Raw genomic sequence first — 22171 nt, forward strand, 5'->3', positions numbered from 1 at the left:
TCCTTCAGTAAATACTTTGAACAGCAAAGGAAGTGAAATTGAACATCGTGGTCTCTGAATTTGTACAATGTTTATTCATCAATTTGACGAGGATCAGGTGTTAAGGCTATCACCGATAATATATCTGATGGACTAAATACCTTATCTACATATCCTATATTTAAAAAAATGTCTCCTAATTTTTTTTAACTGGTCGAGAGAAAGCTGTCTTACGCAAGGATTTGCGTCTTGTTATCTGGAGCTGATGCAAGTCAGAATAAACCTCTGCAAATATGTCCGTTTGATCTTCTGCTGGAATAGTGTTCCTAAAAATCGAGATTTCAATATTAAAATCCAATTTCACTTCTTTTCGTTTATCGTAATTTTTTTTTAACACCGACCTGTAAGTTTTCATGAGGTCATACTTCTCCCAAGGTGTTGCTACAGCTGCCGCCTTTTTCAACTGCTTCTCGGTCACCACCAGGTCTTGAATTCCTTTCAAATTCTTCCTTTCCCACCGTTCAAGCCAAGGCCGAGGTTTTAAGGGCACTTTTATATCATTGATATGCACCGGGGTTCCTTCTGGAAGGATTTCGGGTTCCATATCAAATGAGAAAGTGCTGTACTCAAGCGGGGCATCTCGAAGATAGAGTAACTCATCGTCCAGCCTCTTTTCAAGCCTGCATTGAGAACAAAATCATTAAAGTCAGTTCACGCACCAATCATCACAATCATATCTACCTGAGGCAATCGATTTTCTGAATTGTCGGGTCATATATGTTGTAGTTAACTTCGACACCTTGATGATCCACTACATTTCTGAGGATAAAATTAGCCCTGAGCCCACAGCCAGATTTTTGAATACAAATCCCAACAAATCTGATGGGCTTTCCCGGCGAGCTAGGATCGGAATGCGTAACTCCAACAATAGAACCGACATAGAAGGGTGGAATGTCTATCTGAGCTCTCCGTGCCATCATATCCATCCTTTCCAGTCTCTCTCTTAATGAATTACGCATTAATGGGTTGGGGTCTGGCAGAAACTCAGGGAACAAAAATCGAAATTCTGGTGGAGCGATGTCCTTCCTCTCTTTGAGGATCTCATTGTTGTTCTGCTTTTGATCCTCCACGGGAACCGAGGAAAACTGGAGAGAATTTCTTCCTGCTAGAATTATTAAGGGTAGGTTAAATGACATGCGACTAAAATTCATTGGTATGTTGTTTAAGCAGAAAAAGCGCGATGGAATCGCCTTTTCGAAGCATCAAGTTACATTACAAGCCATATTTGGTTCATGGTAACTTACGTGGAGGCTTAAAATTCTTAAAATTCTGCCTTATTTCAAGAGACAGAATGGCTCTGCCGACACACGCCATATTTTTAGTTTTGGTCTACTAAAATTAATCGTAAATTAGCTCGATCTCTCTAGCGATTTGAAGCTCGATAGGGATCGTGTGGGTAAACATTTTATTTACTAAAATGGCTGATCAAGTGCTTGTAGAATTGGAGGCAGCTGCACAAATTATTTTGGTGAGTTTAAATAGGTTCGATATTAAGCAGGTCAAAAAGATGCTGCCGCGTACACGAATCACCCGAAAATTCTCGCTCGACAAACGCGGCTGACATCCCGTAACTAAATATGAACCGTCTAACGTCATCATGGTTATGTTATCGTACCCAGCATCAGGATTTGTTTATTTATAGCTGAAAGAAACCAAATTTCTATCACGACTTTCCCCCTACTTCGCATTTACTAGTTTTGAAAAGGCCCAAAATTTAATTATCTTATTCCGTGTCAAAAAAGTATACTTAAATCTTCTAATTAAACTCGGTTTTGCCCCTAATATGCATTCCTTTAATATTTTCCAGGCACCTCCTAATCTGATTACTCAAGAGCAACGTCAGTCAGCGGAGGCAGTGTTTCTAAACTTCCGTAAAACTAAGTCACCCTATCAGCTATGCAGGGAGATTCTAGAACGCAGCCCTGTCGATTACGTACTCTTCGAATCAGCTGGTTTAATAAAAAACGCCTTAGTCCGAGAATGGTCGATGATGCCAGCGGCGGACATCGTTTCTCTAAGGCAATATCTACTGCATTATATTATAAGCAAACCTCAACTGGCACCTTTTGTCAGAGAACGGATACTACAAGTTATAGCTATCATGGTGAAGAGAGGAAGCGTAGAAGATTTTGGACAAGACAGGGGACAAATTTTAAACGAGGTTGAAGGACTTATTATGAGCGGAGATTTACGAAGGGTAATCAGTTGTCTTTGCCAAAGTTTTATAAGAAAAGCCCGAGTCACTCATTGCTGATCATTTTTTAGCAACTGTTGGGCTGCAGCATAATATCTTCTTTAATGCAAGAATATGCAAACACTGTGAAGTCTTCGGATGTGGGTCTGACCTGGGAGATACATTTTGAAGTAAAAAAAAAGTTTGAGATAACAGACTTGAAGAGAATCTTTAAATTTTGCGTCGGTCTACTAGGAGAACTAACTAAAGAAGATATTCAGGAACCACTGCTGCCCCTCATAAAACATCTACTGTCAATTACAGAGGGCATACTTGTCTGGGGATATATATCTGCACATTATATCCTTTCATTCATTTTTCACTTGGAATATTTGACGTTATCATAAACTACAAATACTCTATTGGAGTTTCTTAACTTATAAACACTGCCCAAAAGATTAATAGGAGCATTTGAATCTGCTTATGAATCTGATGGCAGCCCAGCTCTGCGGCTCCGTCCAATGTGGCGTGATGTAATCTTGGATCCAACCGTCCTTGATCTATTCTTTACACTTTACTGGAAAGTACGCACGAATCCACAGCTCGCTCATCATGCCAGGAACTGCTTGGTCCAGCTGGCAACTCTAAACGGAGGCGTGATGAACCCTGCAGAAGTGAAAACACAGTATTTGACTTCTTACATGCGCAGCTTCCTGAAGCTCGTTTCAAATATTGATATTATAGACCAAGAAGCTATTGGAATATCCAACATGGTTAGGAAAGTCATCACATTTTTTAGAGTCACCCTCACCTCTTTACCCGAAGATATACTTAGGTTATTCATGGAACAAATGACACGTCTCACTTGTTTGTTTGCCGAAGGAGCTGCGCAGGAAGAATCGGTGGGTTTCAAGTAACATGCAAGCTTTTGAAACCAAATAATTGTTACGTTAGTAAAAATTTATCAACCTTCTTTCAGATGTGTGCAGACGACTGCCTCTACATGGAAGCTTTTGAGCACATGTTAGAGGCTTGGATATCAGTTTTATCAGAAGCACATTTATTCCCATCTGAATTTTGCAAGCAGAGTTCGGCGCAGATATTCAATACGTACCTACGTTGCCATTTGTCTCCACCAGACGGTACAAGAGGTGCCGGAGGGAAGGAATTAAATGACGAGGAAATTGACGGGACAGAAGAGAACGACAGGACCAAGTTCAAAGAACAACTGCAAACAATCGGTAATTGTGAAATTTCCAGTTATGTGACCCAGATACTTGGCTAAACTTGCTATTGTTTTTTATCAAAGGAAACTTTGGCCGGCAAGTTCCAGGCCATTCTTTACCACTTCTCGCACGTCTATTAGAAGACAGAACCAATAGATTGAGTGGGCAGCTCAACAGAATCGCAGATCAGTCTCAGCCTATGAGCATATCGAGTTCCTCACTTGTAGAAGCTTTATACGAGGATATGCACTGGCTGGTCCTCATTGCGGGTCACGTTCTGTGTATGGAGTCAGAGGGAGAATTTCCTCTAATCCCTTCTGAAATTATGAGATACAGTATGGAGCAGGTATAAATCAGCTTTGTAAACCTCACGGTCCCGTTGGCAATTTCAAAAGTTACAATACATTCTTCCATTTCCAGACTCAGCATGGCCAAGTCAATGTGGATACGACAATGCAGCTTTTAGCTTCACCTCAGAACAGTCTCTCGGATATTGACGGAGCAGAGCAATCAGCCGATCACGTTATAAGATTGGTATCTGCGGTATTTCGATTGTGTCAAATAGAAAAGATTGCGATATCTGCAAACCTCACTAATATGTTGAGTCCTGAATTGAGCAGCACAATTGTCTGGTTCCTGCAGAGATGGTCTCTAAGCTATCTTCTGCCGCCAGAACAATTTTACTCAGAAATTAGTACGACACTTTTACAAGCATTTGGGGAAGACACTCCCGGTTCATTGTGGACAGTGAGTTTTCTTCTGGAGAAAATAGAATGCAACATAAATGCATTCAAAGGGGAGCCTAATCTCGTCAAGGAAACTATTCAGCTCCTCGTCACCCTAGTAGAGTCTCAGATAAAGTTAGAATATTTACTCACGCGAAGGTGAAACTGCCTGCGCTAATACACACCTGCGAATAATATGTTATTTTATTTTAGGAGCAACTGCGTATTAAAATCCGGGCGACTCGGAAGCCTCGTAAATTTAGCAACGAAAGATCGATTTGATTTGTCTCAGACTGTGAAACGAGGCTTAATGCGAGCCTTAGTCCAGATCGGAGCCGCTGTTCAAGATCCTGCCTCCCAACGTCAGTACTGGGCCCAGACGTTACAACCTTTACATGATAGATTACAACTCGTTCGCAGTGAATCATTTTCTCAAACTTACCATCAGGAGGAAGTCAGGCTTCAGATTATAGACGTCCTAGAATCGTTTATCGGTAAGTTCCCCTTCTAATTTTTTTTCTAAAATAATCAAACGATCGATAAGTCTTATTGCCAATGACTAGTCTTATTTTTCTAGGAGTTGCTCAGGGAGTTCAAAGCTCGATCGTAGATCTAGTATTCGAACTAACTGCTCCAGTTTTAAATGAGCTTCCAAATTTACTTTCCCTGTACCATAACTACCAACAAATAGTGCAATTGATACTAGAACTTTTCTGCGAATGCACGAGACGGGTGCTCTGTTACTTATCTCAGGTACGAAATTACGGTGAAATTAAAAAGTTTTCTGAACTTGCAGCACAAGCATTTATCATTACAATCCTTATCGTTGTCATTATTATCATCATTATTATTTTTTCAAAATATTTCTTCTATGTTACAGGCAGATAGTATACGAATTTATGAAGCATGCCTTCACACGGTTCGGGCTTATGCTCGATGCAACACGAACCGTTTAACGGTAGAATCCACAGCGGAGGAAGATACCTTTCAAGATATTTTACTTCTTATGCAATTACTTACGAATTTATTAAGCAAGGAAATAATCGACTTCAGCCCAAGTGAAACACCAGAGAATCAGGAACAAGCCGTTACTCCAGTAGATGTATTTCTCTTTGGATTAAATATCGTCATGCCTCTAATGACCATGGATTTACTAAAGTTCCCATCTCTCTGTTTGCAGTAAGTGGCTGCGAAACGCGTTCTCTGTGAAAATATTATCACCAACTTGTATTTCAGGTATTTCAAAATGATCGCTTTCGTCTGTGAAATATATCCAGGGAAAGTTTGTACCCTACCAACAGAGCTGTTACGACAATTACTGGTCTCTGTCGAAGTTGGGCTCTTTTCTTTCGGACATGAAATCACTGTCCTTTGCTGCGACATCATCCAACTCATTACAAAGCACATCTACACGGTGTCAGAAAAAGGAGGACCGAAAAACCAGCTCATGGCGCCTTTCTTAAACGTGAGTTGAAAGATCGTAACTCCATCCGATTTAAGACGTTATTCAAAGTTCATTTTTATTTTTTCATATAATTTCAGTTGCTGATGAATCTCATATTATCTCAGCAGATAAATTCTGATCTAATATCCAATACTAGAATGCCTCTGTTCTACTTGATATGCTGTTACAAAGAACAGTATCAGCAATTAGTACAAAATTTTTTATCCGCTCAACCGGATCCTCAAATAACGGAGAGACTGAGTGTCGCTTTTACAAAATTAACAGCTAACATAGAACTAGGTGTAGAGCGAACACAAAGGCTGAGGTTCACGGAAAATTTCGACAAATTCATCGTCAACGTTCAAGGATTCTTGATGGTCAAGTAAGCTTGTACCCAATAGCGTTAGGTATTCAATTATACGTGGATAAATTATTGCCGATAAATTAAAATTGGCTGATCTGAACGCGTATTGTAAGAAAATGTTCAAATTGAAAATTGCGACCCATGAATTTTTATTTATTTGACAAAAATAATAACAAATTATGAAGGAAATAATAATAATAATGATCGAATTGATTATTTGATGAACAAATAATTTTGACTTTACAGGTGTTGTTGATGTGTGTGTAATTCTATTCAAAGTTTGAATTTTTTGAAAACTGTTATTTATTTTACTTATTCTTTCTCTTCATTTATCGGTATCATGAATCTACTCTTCACACATCTATTACCATAGTAAATAGGTACTATATTAGGCTATCGATATACCCGGATAAGTATTTTATTTATTCATTGGTCATCGGGTATTTTTCGTCAACAGCAAAAATGTTTTTAACTTCAACATTTGAGAAATTTACTTTGAGCATCATCTGGCCCTAGTTCTTGTCCTTCGTCTTCTTCTTCTTCTACTACTATTACCACTTCTTATTCATCATGAACATACTACACCGAAATTTAATCTTTCTTTTGCCATGCAAAAGTCAAAGAGACAATGAGCTCGGTTGTACAAATAATCGAATGTAGGGTAAAATGACGAGATGATGGAAGAATAGTGTTATTAGAGAAAAGAAAGAACCAAGAATTTGAACAAGAAAAAGATTGAATAAATGTAGATTTCGGTACAGAGTATAATTTTCAACTTGTAAAGTGCTATTATATTATGTTACCTAACTGCAACGTCAAGAATTATGCATGTATGCCTGTACGTAAGATGAACGTATACATATATTAATACATAATTCAAGGATCTCATGGCACCAAAATTAGTTGAATAAAAATTGATTAAAGCAAAAGAATGTTCTTTTATCATAACTTTATATCTTCATAATGTCGATTTCCGTTAATATTTTCAAATAAATATACTTGCTATGCATTGCGCAGATTCTGATTATTTGTTAATTAGCCAATGTAGAAGTATCCAGAACAGTATTCATGATATGTATTGAATTTAAAACGGATAGAATCAAGAAACACGGCAGAGTCTCGCGCCAAGTACATCCGACAAAACGGTACAGATTACAGATAAACACTTTAATTCTAAACTGGCAATTTTTACTGAGAATGTGCAATTGAGATATTCTAATACTACCGCAGCTTATTTTGTAAAGAGCTTGATGTAAAGTATGAATACCTAATAAAGTCTATCAACCTTATTTTTCACGCTGTGCTATGTCAAACAAAGTGAACTTTATGAGCTAGATAGAAATTAATAAATTGTGAGCTGACGTAAGGAACAGAAGGGTAAAGTAAATGAGGTGAGGAAAACAATGTTGCATTTGAAAACTATTCGAAGAAATAATTTATTATCGACATAACAATAAAGACACGTGAAATTATATTCTTAAACATGCTACATGTCTTCTTCTTTCATTTTTCTTTTTTTAACTATTCATTTTCATTTATCTTGAGAAATTTATACATGATAATAATTAGATATGTGTCAAAACTGACATTCAATTAAGATGAATATGTATAAACATTTACATGAGAAGATTATTAGTAGCGTACGTGTGGATACGTTATCTCCACGTAGCTTTTGAATTCAATTATTTCAAGTTTTTCTTTTATACGAAAAAAAGTTTAGACACCTTTATTTAAATATTCTTATCGTTTGCCAGGACATTTTACACACACGAAAATTTGGTAAATCTATGATATAATATTGTAATATGTATTTGTCATACATTACGTACATCATTTTAAATTTAGTCAGTTGTATTTTATATGTTTATTTTAAAAAAAAACACTTGTTATTAAGTTTTTATTGCGCGTTTGAATATTAAGAACTTATGATAAAAAAAGGTACAATACGTAGCTAGCTCATTTGTATAATCTTATAAATAACAAGGTAAAATTATTCAACTTAAAACTGATTACGGTCAGTTTAACGGTATACGATCTATCGCACCTTCTAACTCTAATTATAATCGATAAGTTTTTGGTAAAAGTTTGGTTTACTATTTCTTGAACGATCCGTGAACCAGCCAAGGAATTTTACATTCTAATGTACTCTCCAAATTCCGCGGTCCGTAGACAAAGTGATAGCACAGTATTTAATTATTTGATCAGAGTTATAATCCTGTCCATGATATGCTTTGTTTCGTGCGATTAGATTGATTAGTTTGAAAAGTTTTGAAAATATCTTCGTCGACTTAGTAAAATGAAAATTATTATCATGGTTCAAATAGACGGAGATAATGTAATTTACAATTATTTTTTTTTGTTCAAGTTCTAATACCTAAAAGGGTAATTAGAGGAAGTATACCCTGTAAGAAAAAGGACAAGGAATGATTATTGTCTATCATAATACATATACAAAACATCTACGTACTTATTAAACTCGTCGTCTTGCATCTTGCATATAGCATATGACTTCTCTATTCGAATAATAGTATAATTCAACGACATAACTAGCGGCAAAATCTAGATATTTCATTAAATTAATCATTCATCGTTATTATTGTTTTAGATTTGGTCACAAATTTTGCGATTAGGACTTTTAGCGGTTGCCCATTTGAAAATGATTAAATAGCTATTTTTTGTTTTCTCGCGTTACTTTCTTTCTTGTTTTTTAAACTGTAACACATTGATCTGCCAAATTTTCTCAACACTTCTCAGAATTGAGAAACAGTCTGCATAGCTTTATAAACCTTGTCATTTTATGTTTTATGCTTATAACACGATCGAATCTAATTCCGTAGAAAATTAAATGATCATTGCTATTCCAAGCACCCTTCAGTCCTTCAAATTGCCGTTTTTGTATTTTCTTGTGAACTGTTCGACCCAAAATTTGGTTAAACTCAGGTAAAAGTATGGCCCCTCAGGCTCGTAATCGAGATACGAGAAACCTTTATTTTTTGCAGGTATAGCTGGTTCAATCTGCGTTCCTTCGTGCCACTCGTTGAAAGAAGTTATCGCAATAGTTGTTGCCCCACTATTTAAGACGCTGCCCCACGCCGCTTCGTAGTACTGCCCGTGACGCCGGTGTCTGGTATTCTCAGAGTTCCATGGGCGCACCTGAGTATCTATGTAACCAGGTCCGATACTGGGGACAAACAGGAGTCCGTTTTGTTCAGCGAACCGATTCAAGTCTTTCCAATTTTTCCAGGTGCTACCGTAGCTGAATCCATTTGTTGCAAAGTATGTGTAAAACCCATCAAAATGTGATTTCTTTACGTGATTTCTGTGCCCTGCTTCCACCAGCAACCCCATATAAATTGCATCGATTTCTGTACCTCGTAGAGTTAAATTCCCTTTGTCTGACAAAAGTTCCCACCATGCAGTTGATGGGAAGACGTATGAGTCATAGATGTACATAACTGGGAGTACCGCCCCACTGAAAATTAATTATAGGATATAAAGTACATTCGGGGTTTTTTCGAGTAACTTTTTGGCTACTAATATTTACTCCGTTTCTCTTTTGATCCTGTGAAGAGCTGGATGCGATCCATACTCGTTGAACACGTACTTCAAATGTTCTATCAAGTTAATTGGGTTCCTTCCGTCATAGGGCTCCATGTGTGGAGCAACTTTGAGACCGTATCTATGCGCAGCATCCAATATATCCGCCATAACTATGTCCGTACTGTCCTGTGCATTGGGTGGAATCCAGGAAACTATTACAACTCCCACACCTGCTTCACGAAGCTGTTTCATGTGCAAGTCGATCACCTTTAATAAAAAAAAAAGGACACGTTACTTTTTTCTGCAATCGATTCAAACAAAACATTCTATGTTTACATACCTGAGGATCCCGAGAACTGTAGCATCCCAAGCTCGGATAATAATTAGCTCCGATATCATCTGGTGGCTCATGTCTACCATCAGGATATTCTTTTTTATCATTTTTTTTCCAATTTGGAAGATAATCATGGTTCCAGTGTTTCCAGGTCCTATCATAGGCCTGCGATCTGTACCACGGGTAATAAAATATGTGAACATTATAGTTGGGTTCTATACTAGCGTTAGTGTTGAGCAGAGGCATGACTTTGTTTCTCATCTTGTGCGATATCCTTGCCACCTTATTCTGTATAATCTTTTCCCTCATTATCCCATATCCCTTGTCATTCATTTCCTTTCTATTTTTTTCATCCGGTATCAACGCTGCCAATTCCTGATTTGAAGCCGTGCTCCATTCAACAGGAGAAGTTACAACGTGTGGTTGACATTTCACAGATTCCAAAGGTGAAAGTTTCATTATTATTAATGCTGCCATGCAGGTTGACAGAATTACAACAATCGCAGACAGATAGAAACATCTCCGAAGTGACAACGCAGGTACTATGCTTCCCAACATTTTGGTTATTCCAAGTAAATAGGATTTCAGCTATTTCGATTATGTATAATTTCCGAGCTCCAGACGATTCATTTTACCAACAGAGTGTCCTGTAGATAATTGAAATCACATCAGCACAACGGGTCAAATTTAATGAGCAAAAATGGAAATAAAGATAAAAATTGCTGAGGGATGAAAGATTAGTACGTTTAATGTTTTTAGAGTTGAACGAACACTAGCAGCATCGCGTATATTTCGGCGTCATGTAGACATTGTGTTGAAACAATAGGAAATCGATAATTCTTAAGGGAAGTAATGATAACTCTATAAACAAGATACATAGTCGTATCTGAATGTTTATTCAAAGCCGCTGAATCACTGGTGGCATGATAAACTATCGAAAAGATGTAATGGAAAACATTCGTTGAATCTTCCTCTCGGTATTAATAAAAGAAAAAAAACGTCACGAACTTAAGGGAGAAGACAATCGAAGACACTGTGAGATTATGCACACACGTTTTATAGATCTGATGCTAATTGTCTTCTGTAAACATTGTTTGATTACGGAACGGTATGCTTACCCCTTCTAATAATATTCAACGATTACAGTTGACTGCGGATCTTATTGGGAACGTCTTATTTTGTAATAATAATATGGTAACGTAATCGCAGTATGTGGAAACATTATCGTCGGCAAATATGGAATATTTCGGATATTGGAATTTGGAATGGTGACAGGTCAAATCGCCTAATGTGCCCTCTGTGCTTTACATTACGAGATGAAATTCGGTCAATAATTTTTAAAATACATATTTTAGCTCTGAAATGAATTATCAAATATCTTGGATAAGAAACTAGCCTTTGATTGCGCAACAGAATCATTAACTAAATTCGTTCCAGGTGAGGTTGGATTACCAATCCGTCAAACGCTCAAACGTCAAAATAATAGCAGACTACAGAAACCGTCGATAAATTGAACAACCCCTAAGTTAGTCGGTAAATAAATGTTTATTTTTATCGACTCAAGGATGCGTCGCGTCGTGTGATCATTTCGGGTAGTAATGGCGCAAATGGCACCGCGCGGTGCAAATCTGCGCTCTAGCGCTGACGAGGATGCATGCCGGGTAATGTGGTGGCCATCTTAATTCTTGGATGGCATGGGTCAGCTACGAAGTACGTGACGACGAGAAATGTAGTTATTTTGCCTATTATAATAGGATTTTAATTCACTCAACGATGTGCAGTTAGTCCGGGTTCGAAATTCTTCAGAAATTTTTTGCCACCATGGATGCTGTGAAAGCGTTTAACGCCGAGGTGAGCAGACCGTATAACAAAATTTAGAGGTCACCATCATTCCCTAGAACTACCCTCCCACCTTATTCCGTATCGTACACGCATCCTGCATTCATCTAATGTACAAAGATTAAAAGTTCAATAGTATGCGCTCATTTTATCGTTAGGTTTAACACCTTAATGATTATCCGGGAATTGAGAAACTCTCCGACTCTCAACAGGCGTCATTACCTCGAGACTCCGAACCAGAGTCGCGCTGTAATCAATCAGTACGCTGATGAAAAAGATGCTTTGGCGATTGGCCTTTCCTTTTTTTTTTCATGTAGCTTTTGAAACAATTGATTTTTTATTTTCTTATTCCTCTTCTTTATGCACTGTTCCAGCTTTCATCGTTGTACGATGTTAAGCCGCCGATTTCTAAGGCCAAGATGAACTCCCTCACTCGGGGAGCTATAAAGGCCATTAAATTCTACAAACATGTCGTTCAGAGTGTAGAAAAATTTATACAAAAAGTAAGTATATCTGCTACAATAATTTTTATCGTTGATTACTATTGCTGATTGTTGTTCTTGAAAACTTTTAGTGTAAGCCGGAGTACAAAGTTCCTGGGCTTTACGTGATAGACTCGATCGTTCGTCAATCTCGGCATCAGTTTGGGGTTGAAAAAGACGTTTTTGCACCTAGATTTGCCAAAAACATGCAGATTACATTTCTCAACCTCCTGAAATGCCCTCCTGAGGACAAAAGCAAAGTCATACGTGTGCTCAACCTCTGGCAGAAAAACGCTGTTTTTCCTGCAGAAGTTATCCAACCCCTCTTCGATCTTGCTGATCCAAATCATCCTATACACAAGGAACAGCCTCCCAATAGCAACGGTATGCTTCCAACTTGAGAAGAATCCTTTAGTTGTAAATTGACTATAACGGCAAATAATGATCTTTGAACAATAAATTGCTTTCAGGTACTATAAACGCTACGTTAGCGAGTAACTTGAGTTCCATCAGTGCTGTGACTAAAACTCCGCCTTCTGGAGTTAAAAATACGCCCAAAGATCAGAAGATGTTTTCCTCCTCAAAGTCTATCGATCCGGCTTGGCTTGCACAAACGAAAATGGAGACTGCGAACATCGCAAATGCAAATAAACTAATGGTGAGTTCGTAAGAGATCTCAACTTGGACCACTTACCCATTCTCATATTTTCAGGGACAAGGAGGTACAAACCAAGTAGACGTGTCTTTGCTAGCTCAGCTCCAGCACTTGCAGCAGTTATTACTGAAGAAGCAAGAAGCTGCCGCGAATGAAAATCAAGCCTCCGTAAAGTTTGACAAAAAACTTCTCGACTTTGACTATGGCGAAGAAGAAGACGACGATTTAATCATGGGTAGCTCTCCCACAACGACGCAGTCAAACTCCGGGCAGCTCAATTCGGGGGCTGCGGGAAGCAGTCTGGAAGGATTGGGTACTCTCCTCACTAATCCTGAGGTAGGTATCGGGTCTTCAGAGAGTTCAAGTAAAAATGGTGGATACCTGGTAATGGTATTGCCATCACAGGTGTTGAAACAACTGCAGACGCTTCAACAGACTATGCAGGGGGGTAACGCGGCGCCGACACAGCATGAGATGGAAGAAAAAATGCGTAAATTACAGCAGATGAAACAGCAAGAGGATGAATTTGACAAACATTTGGCCCAAACAGTTCCTGTAGGTATTTCAAAGTGCCACTAACTGTAAAATTTTTGCAAAATTTTCACCTAGTTTTATACTTTTTTCTGGTAATTTCAGAGTCTACCATTTGCTTCGGAGTGCGAGTTGAAGCCTTCCGACATTCTGAAACCATCTCAGCAAAGCGTTTACAACACCGGTGGAAACTTTGCCATGAACGCAGGAGTGATGCAGCAGGATATGAGCCAGCCGCCACCTGGTTATCCTCCTGCTTTACCGTACGCCACTCAACCTCCACAGAGTATCAGATCGACGCCACAAGTAGCCCTTCAGAATGCTAAAAGTCCCTTAATCGACGAAAGGCCAGATTCCATAGATTTTCAAGGGTAAGAAAACTCTAATATAGTGATCCATTATTCAGAGTAGGCAAGTCCGATCTAGACACGGGTTTGAACCGTGATTCGTGTCTTGAAAATACTTGCCATATTATAGCTGCAGTTCTCAATAACTTGGATAATAGCTGTCAGATCTTTTTCCAAACCAAGAATGCAGTACAAGAAAAGTTTCACATGCAATCTGGGTCGTTGATTTCTACGGCTTCTTGTTCTTTCCAAATTTCAACGAATTTTCGTACACAATTTTCAGTCCCGCACCTGCTAGGCGGGATAGCAGCAGCGTGGAAATAGTAAATTGCGAAAATATCAGATCCCAAAGTGGATCACCGGACAGATATAGAAGGCGCAGTCGGTCCAGATCGCCGCGACATAGAGACAGAGACAGAAATCGTGAGAGGGATAAAGATAGGGACAGGAAGTCTCGATCACCAAGCAGATCCAGACGTAGAAGGTATTTCGATATTCAATTATAATTTCACGACATGATAAATCTCCATTGGTTCGCGATCTTACAATATGGGGGTCGTTATTTTTGTTCCATCGATATCAGGTCGCGATCGAGAGACAGAGATCGTGAAAGGAAGCGTGATGATAGCCGGGATAAAATGTCGGAAGAGGAAAGAGAGAAACAGAGAGAACGGAGAAAAAGAGGATTGCCACCGATCATGCGAGACAAGCTCAGTGGTAAGTGCCGAAGTTATCCCTTGTATCGGTTGTGCTTATATTCAATTTTTTCGGGATCCCAGTTTGTAGCACGACGCTTTGGGTCGGCCATCTGTCAAAATTGGTTCATCAAGAAGAACTTTCCGATACGTTTGGAGAATTCGGAGATATCGTCAGTATAGACTTGATATCCCCTCGAGGCTGCGCTTTCATTTGTATGAACCGACGTCAAGACGCTTACAGAGCTCTGACCAAACTCAAGAGTCATAAAATGCAGGGAAAAGCGATAACGGTAAGATTTATTTTCGATAACCTGTCAATTCGATTTTCACCTCATACATGATGTCCGAAATCTTTAATTTATATCAAATCGTAGCTCGCTTGGGCTCCGGGCAAGGGGGTCAAGGGGAAGGAGTGGAAGGACTACTGGGAAGTTGAACTAGGTGTCAGCTACATACCTTGGAATAAATTGAACAACGTCACAGACCATGACCTCGAATTATTGGAGGAAGGTGGTATGATTGATGAAGACACCCTGCCTCCGAGATTGAAAGGTAACGATCGATGCTGCGTTATTAAAATTCAGAAACATTCGACCCTTGAATGTTTTCTTTGAATTTTAGGTAAGCTTAAGCACGCCGTTGTAAATGCTGAGACCATACAACCTCAGTTACATCTTCAACAACAGGCAGCTTTAGCTGCAGCCGGTGTTGGTGGCACGCCTATTCCTACACTGACCGACGGTATCGTCAATGTAATGGGATCTGACGGCGCACCACAACAACAGCAGCAGTTGGTAGATACCAGTCAGCCTCCTCCGATAAGACCATCTACTACAGCCGCTCTTCTCGCACCGCCTAATGCTCAACTACAAATGATGCCTCCTGGATTTTCTCTTACCGGAGTCACCCGTAAGTATTTGATCAACCAGTCGTGGGAGATGAGCATTCTTTTTTGTTCGTACCAACGCATAACGAACCATTTTATTATTGTTTCTAAAAACAGGCATGATCGGCACCATGGGACTTCAAATGCCGCATGGTCTGATGCCCAACGTACCTATAGGCGTTCCTCCTCCGAACATGCAGGGTCTTTTGGGACCGGGGATGATGCAAACCATGCTGAATCCTCCGGTTAATTCACCCTTTGGATCAGGAGTTGGCGTCGGATTGCTCGCGCAGATTCCTCTTCCCGCACCCGCAGCACCATCCGACAAACCTAGTGCGACTGGTATGAAACTTTACATTCTACTTTTCATTGCTGCATGGACTTACCAAATTGATGGCGGGGGTTTTCAATTTTTTTTTTTCTTCCTGTCTACCGTAGTTTGTTCTAATAACTGTTAAATAAGCATCGACCCGTTCTTCATTGTTACAAAACATTTGAAATTATGATCAAGTGTGAACGATCGAAGGAGCCATGGAAGAACGTTTCGAACACTTTATCGTAAGTAAGCACAGTTAAGGTTCACAATTATTACACGATAAAACAAAATGAAAAATGAATCGTAATAAGCAGCTTGCGTGCATTTCTACAAGAAGATTCTTACCAAGTATGATCAATTGCTGCGATTTTAGATCCAGGTTGGGTCAACACTTGTAAGTGTGGTATTTCGCTAATTTCCCCAAGAGCGGAAATACTTTGCAGTTTTAGTACAAAGTATTCAATCATCGGACTCTCAGGGTCGTACCAGATAATGCGCAACAAATGACATTCTTACCCGAAGTACAATTCGGGACTCTTGCTACTAAAGCGTTATTCAGCCGAAAATAAATTCACGGTATTCACGCGTCGATAATTGCAAAGTTTTATCATATCTTTTTTTTTCGGAATTTCGATTCGGTTCATGAAAAGTTCTCGATATTACGCCCCCGTAAATCGGTAATGCAAGACTTATTTAGTCTTTGTATTATTACAATAGGTATGCCGCACAACGTTCCTCCAATGGGAGTACCTCCGCCGACTTCAGAAGCGAATTTAGCGAACCTGCCGATGCTGAGGCAACCGTTTGGCATGGGCCCACCGCCTCCGCAAATGCAGATGCACGTATCGCAGCAACAACAACAACAGCAGCAACAACAACAGCAGCAGCATCATCATTCGGCGGATGACATGGACGTTGAAATGGAGGATGTTATGCCGCAAAACACGATGAGCATGTCCAAAGACAAGCCGAACTTGAGCGACCAGCTTCTAGCAGTAATGGGAAAGGGCCCTCTGCACAACGATAACAGGCTCGACGACGACGGCATGGGCCGTGATGTCAGAGGCGATAGAAACAGGGAACGAAATGAACGAGATCGTGATAGAGAAAGGCGCGAGAGGGGTGATCGCGACAGAAATGATCGTGACGACTCGAGCGATTCTAGGAACGAGAGAGGAAGAGATCGAGGTAGAGGGAGAGATCGAGGCCGTGACAGGCGCAGGGATAGAGACAGGGGTGACGAACGGAGGGAAAGAGGCGACAGAGACAGCAGGGACGGCAGTGTGAGACCCGATGGCGGAGTCGGAAGCCTGATGCCAAATCAAAACGCCATGGACAGCGACGGGCCTTCGAAAAAAGACCTCAAACCGAGCCTGGCTGACAGGCTACGGCAACTCGCGGACGGGACTCTCCCTCTGGATGACAGAATCGACAGGAGTAACAGGATCGACAGAAGCGATCGCGACCGAACCGACAGAGTCTACGAGGACGGTCTTGGGGGACGCAGACCTGGCGATTTACCACCCTCGTTAATGGACCTTCCCAAATTTCCGGGCGTTCCGCAAGACAGAACAGACTTTGGCCCAAGAGGCCCCGACTTCAGAGGCCCACTGCAAGATCCCAGGGACTATCCCCCTAGAGGCCCTAGCGACAGGGACAGACCAAATTTCGGAGGTAGAGGTCCGATCGGACTCCCCAGAGGTCCCATGGACGATTTTGCCGATCCCAGAATGCACGGCGGAAGATTTCCCGACGAATTTGACGCCCGAATGGGACCAAGTGGGCCGCGACTCGAGGATTTCAATCCCAGAATAGGGCCTACGAGAGATGATTTCGACCGTCCTGACATGCGCGGACGTCATCCGATGGACGATTACGAGATGGAGTACTACGAGTATGAAATGAGACAACGAGAAGCTGGATTTGATCCAAGAATTGCAGACGGATTTGACCCACGAATCGCGGATGGATTTGACCCAAGAGGACATCCCGACCACCCAGATTTTGATCCTAGAAGAAGAGAGTTCTTCGGGGGACCTATGGACCCTGGATTTGGTCTTCCCCCCATGATGGGACCCAGAGGACCTCGTGGACCTATGGGACCCGAAGGATTTGGTTCCAGAGGACCTGGAATTGGACCGAGAGGACACGGTGAGTCACTTTCAGTGATAATATCATAGGGAGAGAGAGAGAGAGAGAGGAAGAGATGTTATCTCGCGGTAGATAGATGATCGGACGGTGCGATACTATCGCCATTTTTTATTCAACGCTGAATGCTTTAGTAGCGCAAAAAGAGTTATAAAAATTCAATCTTGGCAAGAATCTTCGTACCAAATGCACGACGAATGTCTGGTAATAAAATTAGATGATAATTTGATATATCGGATATTCAGTTTTTTGCGGCTCCTTTGTGCTAATCCTGTGTTGTAAAATTCTAGGCCCTCCCATGTTCCACCCTCGCGGCATGGGACCCAGAGGTATGAGACCCGGAATGCGGGCTCCCTTTGGGCCCCGAGGTCCACCATTTGACCCTAGAGAAGGAGATCCCTTTTTCGGCCCACCATTCGACGATCCCCGAGGTCCCGCTGGCCCGCCACATCCCAGAGGGCAATTTGGACCACTCGGCCCTCCGGTTCCAGGGCCTGATGGCCCGTGGAGAAGCGCGGAAAATGGCCCTCCCGGTTCGTGGCAATCCGAAGAGCCAGAGAATGGAATAGAACACAATTTATCCGACGATCGTGATCAGCCAGAAGATGATGCGGGCGTTACGTCTCAGGAATCGCACAAGGGGCAATCGGACCGTGAGAGTCGTAATAGAAGCAGAAAATCGAGGTGGGGAAATGTCAGCCCACCTCCGGCAGATCACACATTCATCGAAGAACGGTCTATATTCGTAGAAGGAGAAAACGAGTCGGATAATCCTAATCGCGAACCTAATGCCATAGGAAAGTTTGCGAGTAATGTGAAGGAAAATTTAAATGAATTTGACGAACTTCCTGAGCATGGATCAGATGGAGTCGACAGAGATATCGGGACGCAGGTTAGTGGCGAACATAGTAATAAATTAGAGTCGAGAGTGGTTAAGGAAACAGAAGAACCGCAAGAATTCACAAACGAAGAAGCAAACCATAGTGAGGAAAGTCGAACAGATGTGAAAAAGGAAATTATACCAGAAGTGCGAGTCAACGAAACACCTGCTGAAGTTGAACCTGAAACGGAAGCAAAAGAGGTATTTGTAAAACCAGAAAGAAAGTTCAATGATCAGAAAGAGTTTTGTCAATCAGAGAGCAATCAGTTAGATTCAGCGGATCAGATTGGCAGAGATGTAGATGCGGATCGGAACGAATCCAAACTTGAGTCAGAACAAAGTTCGATCGATCCCGAACCACCAGCTGAGCAGGAAAATCCGCTAATTGACACCGTCGATCCTGTATCTATAAAATCAGAGTCTGAAGGTCTCTGGGAATGACCAAAGTAAATTCTTAAAGAAATAACAAAACAAAAAATGAATGATACTAATTAATGATGAATTGGACTTTCTCAGTGTAGGAAGACGGAAATTCAATCGAAAAGCCACGCGAAGGTCTCTAATGCAAAACACCATTTGTATATATGTCGATGTAATCTAATCATGAAGTGTGGTATTCAGTGCTGACTTTTGGACTTGGAGTGCCGAACTAAGGAGTGGTCGCGAGCCGTGGGTTCAGTGAGTTTTTTTATGCATTAGAAATTCCACCTATCATTCGATTATCGAGGTTACAACACAGTCAAAAAAGTTTCCGCTGAGCTTTTTTTTAGCGCCTATGATGATTTTTTTTTCTATAAGAAATTTAAACAAATTGATTGCTACTACTGCTTAAACTCTGCTGTGGTAGTGAACACAGGACCTACCTACTAAGTACCTAGATGGAAAAAAAAAAAAATAATAGACCCACGACAAAGCGACATGAGTCCTTTGTCAGTTGTCAGATGATAACAATATTAATTCAAGTACAATGTAACAGTCAGTCGATTCTTGATTAACTGCTTAGTTACGAGTCTATTTTATTATTATTATTATTATCATTATCATTATAATTATTGTTAGCGTTATTGTTATTGTTATAATTCTACTCGTGAATCGTTTGTCCAAAATCTCTCAATCAGATGACTAATCAATTGCCAGGTATCATACGGAGCGAGTATGGTACCTCGTATTACTCGTTTTTACCGAGCCAACTTTTCGAGCTGTATCCGTAATTAATTTATTGAAGTGTACATATGGAAGAAAAAATACTCTTATATTTTTCTTAGTAAAACAATTATCTATAATGTTAATAATAATAACGAAAGATATGCTATAAAAGAAAACAAATATTAGTAAATGGTGAATTTACACAGAAAATTTAATGATACAACTGGAGAAATTTACAAAAACGAAAAAAAAACAACAATGAAACAAAACTAGAAACAATTAACGAATGAATGAGAATATACATAACATAGACAAAAAAATAATTGATAACATTATTGTGCAGACAAAGTTGCTCAATCCTAAATCTGAATATTTATAATAAATATTTTATACAAATCGTTTTCAAATAAATATGGCGTTATCATTCCAACTACTTTCTGCACTTTTCCTGAAGATCAGATTTATCATAAGAAGGATACTACGAAATACGACTACCTTGATAACTATTTGCCATTGAACTAACGAAACAACTGATTACAAAATCATAACAATTAATTCGTTCATAATATTTGTTCTAGCTGAGCAGTCTTATTTTCGCAAGTATTGTAGCAAGATTGAGTTTGTGTTATTTTTGGAATCGTGAAATTTATCTATAAATATTCTTATAGCATACAAGGTAATCCATAGATCAATTACCATTGATATGGTTGAATGACAATTGATGATGAAATTATATAAAAGTAAATTGAATGAGGTGGATTCCGTTCGAACAACACGGTTCCTGTGTTCACGCACGCAAGTTACTTGTACGTCGCAGCGATGGAGAACTCGCGCTTGCGCTCAAACTGAGTGACAAGTGCAAGGTACTGTCTCTATACATTCATAAAAAGAAACCAAAAATCAAAAAAAAAATAGCGGGCAAATCTTACGATCGATTGTTTCAATAATTCATATGCTGCGATGATTACTTATTGTTGTAAAACTTTTGTATACCTCCGACAGACGTAGAATTTGTTTTATACAGACAACAGTAAACCACTACGGCCCGCACCACTCCATGCTGAATAAAATTATATAACATACTTCGAAAAATAACTACTATGCGTTACACACCATCCAATAACGCAATTTATTGTAATGTGTTTACTGGATAGGTTCTATATTTGTAAATCTGTAAGTTTAGGATTTGGAAAAGACAACAGAATGCGTCTGCGCTGCCAAGTTAATGTTGCTAATTTTTGTATTCCTTGCAAATCTTCTATTAGCATATATTGGCATACATGGATAAAATGAATTTTTATTAAAGGAGTACATATACTTGGATAAAAATTTATTTTGTGCATATATGCCATTTTCTACGCCTTTTCCCCTACCTATAACTCTTCAATCGCTAACTCTGAGGCGATTAAGAATAAGCAACTACTAGCCACGAATTCCTTTTATTTAAAATTCTTTAACGTTCCTAAATAGAATATTTTTACAGTTCTAAATTTTTTTGTTATTTCTGGTATCTAACTAATGAAACTAGATTCAATCTGACAGGAGTGGTGCGTGCCACTCATCTTGTATCCAACTGACTCGCAGTCAACTTCTTTCTAGATAATTTCTCATCCGCGAAGCTCATTGGTATGAATATAAAATATGCATTTAATTGACAGCATACTGAACTTGGTGTACGTTACACGGTATAAAAAAATTTTATCCAATCTAATTTTCTTGTCACCATCTGCGTGCCGCTAAACTATGGTTCAAAATCGAATTGAGTTTTAAAACTCATTTCGAAGCTCCCGAAGTGTAACGTTGACCGTAATCCCACGAAGTCACCGTTACAAAGAATCCTTGCTGCGAAAGAAACATAGAAATAGAAGAAAATCAAATGAATACATGAAATTACATATGTACAACATGTCGATCAACGTAACTGGCGTTGTCTGCTTTTTTTTTTTTAATTAATATCTTTTTGTAACAAGGGTACATAGTGATTTGAATCAAAGTGAAAGGGGTGGAAGGACTGGTCGACGTTGAAAACACATGAATATAAAGTATCTGTAAAATAGTACTACTTACATTAGAGATTGATTAATCGATTGAATTAAATCTTAAGAATTGATCTAAAAAAATAAGACGTACATATATACATATATATATTAAATGAAATATGCTCTAATTTTCGTCACATTATAAAATTGGATTATTATTAGAGTATAGTTATCATTATTAACACTATGACGTCCGGTGGCTCCACGTTGGTGCCATGCAAAAACTATCGGGTAAGTGCCGGTGGTGCCACGTTGGTGCCAACGCCGGCGATAAGCGAAATGATGTAAGTCAGTTCCACCGGCACGACACGAAAAAATCTAGATTAGACGTGCGGACGTCATAGTGTTAATCATCATGA

General features: G+C 39.6%; 4 protein-coding genes across 6 annotated transcripts; 2 read left to right on the forward strand and 2 right to left on the reverse strand.

Moving 5' to 3' along the window:
* Positions 1 to 53: 53 nt before the first annotated feature.
* LOC105683300 (39S ribosomal protein L19, mitochondrial) lies at positions 54 to 1564 on the reverse strand. Its single transcript, XM_012395816.3, has 4 exons — positions 1284 to 1564; positions 721 to 1144; positions 381 to 659; positions 54 to 305 (listed from the first exon to the last, which is right to left on the reverse strand). The coding sequence occupies exons 1-4, from the start codon at positions 1351 to 1353 to the stop codon at positions 176 to 178; spliced, it is 903 nt and encodes a 300-aa protein (XP_012251239.2). The 5' UTR covers positions 1354 to 1564; the 3' UTR covers positions 54 to 175.
* Positions 1372 to 7260, forward strand: LOC105683298 (exportin-4-like). Its single transcript, XM_012395814.4, has 12 exons — positions 1372 to 1507; positions 1847 to 2236; positions 2305 to 2572; positions 2660 to 3114; positions 3192 to 3453; positions 3522 to 3784; positions 3859 to 4298; positions 4377 to 4657; positions 4741 to 4916; positions 5044 to 5342; positions 5400 to 5628; positions 5706 to 7260. The coding sequence occupies exons 1-12, from the start codon at positions 1457 to 1459 to the stop codon at positions 5991 to 5993; spliced, it is 3402 nt and encodes a 1133-aa protein (XP_012251237.1). The 5' UTR covers positions 1372 to 1456; the 3' UTR covers positions 5994 to 7260.
* A 131-nt stretch (positions 7261 to 7391) lies between these two features.
* On the reverse strand, positions 7392 to 11371 carry LOC105683299 (glycoprotein endo-alpha-1,2-mannosidase-like protein). 3 transcript variants are annotated; one of them, XM_048658458.1, is made up of 4 exons: positions 11242 to 11371; positions 9852 to 10492; positions 9516 to 9778; positions 7392 to 9443 (listed from the first exon to the last, which is right to left on the reverse strand). In XM_048658458.1, exons 2-4 carry the CDS (start codon positions 10401 to 10403, stop codon positions 8843 to 8845), a joined length of 1416 nt encoding a protein of 471 aa, XP_048514415.1. In that variant the 5' UTR covers positions 10404 to 10492; positions 11242 to 11371; the 3' UTR covers positions 7392 to 8842. The 3 variants fall into 3 exon arrangements, with proteins under 3 accessions (XP_048514415.1, XP_012251238.2, XP_048514414.1); XM_012395815.3 differs by lacking the exon at positions 11242 to 11371 and adding an exon at positions 10964 to 11235; XM_048658457.1 differs by lacking the exon at positions 11242 to 11371 and adding an exon at positions 10590 to 10914.
* A 128-nt stretch (positions 11372 to 11499) lies between these two features.
* Positions 11500 to 20184, forward strand: LOC105683317 (SR-related and CTD-associated factor 4). The gene is made up of 15 exons (XM_012395843.3): positions 11500 to 11696; positions 12059 to 12187; positions 12259 to 12550; positions 12637 to 12824; positions 12879 to 13157; positions 13227 to 13376; positions 13458 to 13723; positions 13983 to 14183; positions 14283 to 14416; positions 14479 to 14687; positions 14772 to 14949; positions 15019 to 15306; positions 15401 to 15625; positions 16317 to 17750; positions 18038 to 20184. Exons 1-15 carry the CDS (start codon positions 11667 to 11669, stop codon positions 19066 to 19068), a joined length of 5034 nt encoding a protein of 1677 aa, XP_012251266.2. The 5' UTR covers positions 11500 to 11666; the 3' UTR covers positions 19069 to 20184.
* The last annotated feature ends 1987 nt before the right edge of the window (positions 20185 to 22171 follow it).

This window comes from Athalia rosae, chromosome 7, assembly GCF_917208135.1.
Source record: "Athalia rosae chromosome 7, iyAthRosa1.1, whole genome shotgun sequence".
In the NCBI taxonomy this organism is placed as follows: Eukaryota; Metazoa; Arthropoda; class Insecta; order Hymenoptera; family Athaliidae; genus Athalia; species Athalia rosae.

What these genes read in the sequence shown, in the direction of transcription:
- LOC105683317 (XM_012395843.3), top strand. Translation starts at nt 11,667, where the DNA reads ATGGATGCTGTGAAAGCGTTTAACGCCGAG. An exon ending in GATTCCATAGATTTTCAAGG is followed by an intron (nt 13,724 to 13,982) that starts GTAAGAAAACTC and finishes CACAATTTTCAG; the next exon opens with TCCCGCACCTGCTAGGCGGG. An exon ending in AGCAGATCCAGACGTAGAAG is followed by an intron (nt 14,184 to 14,282) that starts GTATTTCGATAT and finishes CATCGATATCAG; the next exon opens with GTCGCGATCGAGAGACAGAG.
- LOC105683299 (XM_048658458.1), bottom strand. Translation starts at nt 10,403, where the DNA reads ATGTTGGGAAGCATAGTACCTGCGTTGTCACTTCGGAGATGTTTCTAT. An exon ending in ACAGTTCTCGGGATCCTCAG is followed by an intron (nt 9,779 to 9,851) that starts GTATGTAAACAT and finishes TTTTTATTAAAG; the next exon opens with GTGATCGACTTGCACATGAA. An exon ending in AGGATCAAAAGAGAAACGGA is followed by an intron (nt 9,444 to 9,515) that starts GTAAATATTAGT and finishes ATTAATTTTCAG; the next exon opens with TGGGGCGGTACTCCCAGTTA.
- LOC105683300 (XM_012395816.3), bottom strand. Translation starts at nt 1,353, where the DNA reads ATGGCGTGTGTCGGCAGAGCCATTCTGTCTCTTGAAATAAGGCAGAAT. An exon ending in TAAGAATTTTAAGCCTCCAC is followed by an intron (nt 1,145 to 1,283) that starts GTAAGTTACCAT and finishes TAATAATTCTAG; the next exon opens with CAGGAAGAAATTCTCTCCAG. An exon ending in CAGAAAATCGATTGCCTCAG is followed by an intron (nt 660 to 720) that starts GTAGATATGATT and finishes TTCTCAATGCAG; the next exon opens with GCTTGAAAAGAGGCTGGACG.
- LOC105683298 (XM_012395814.4), top strand. Translation starts at nt 1,457, where the DNA reads ATGGCTGATCAAGTGCTTGTAGAATTGGAGGCAGCTGCACAAATTATT. An exon ending in TGAGCGGAGATTTACGAAGG is followed by an intron (nt 2,237 to 2,304) that starts GTAATCAGTTGT and finishes ATCATTTTTTAG; the next exon opens with CAACTGTTGGGCTGCAGCAT. An exon ending in GGGATATATATCTGCACATT is followed by an intron (nt 2,573 to 2,659) that starts ATATCCTTTCAT and finishes ACTTATAAACAC; the next exon opens with TGCCCAAAAGATTAATAGGA.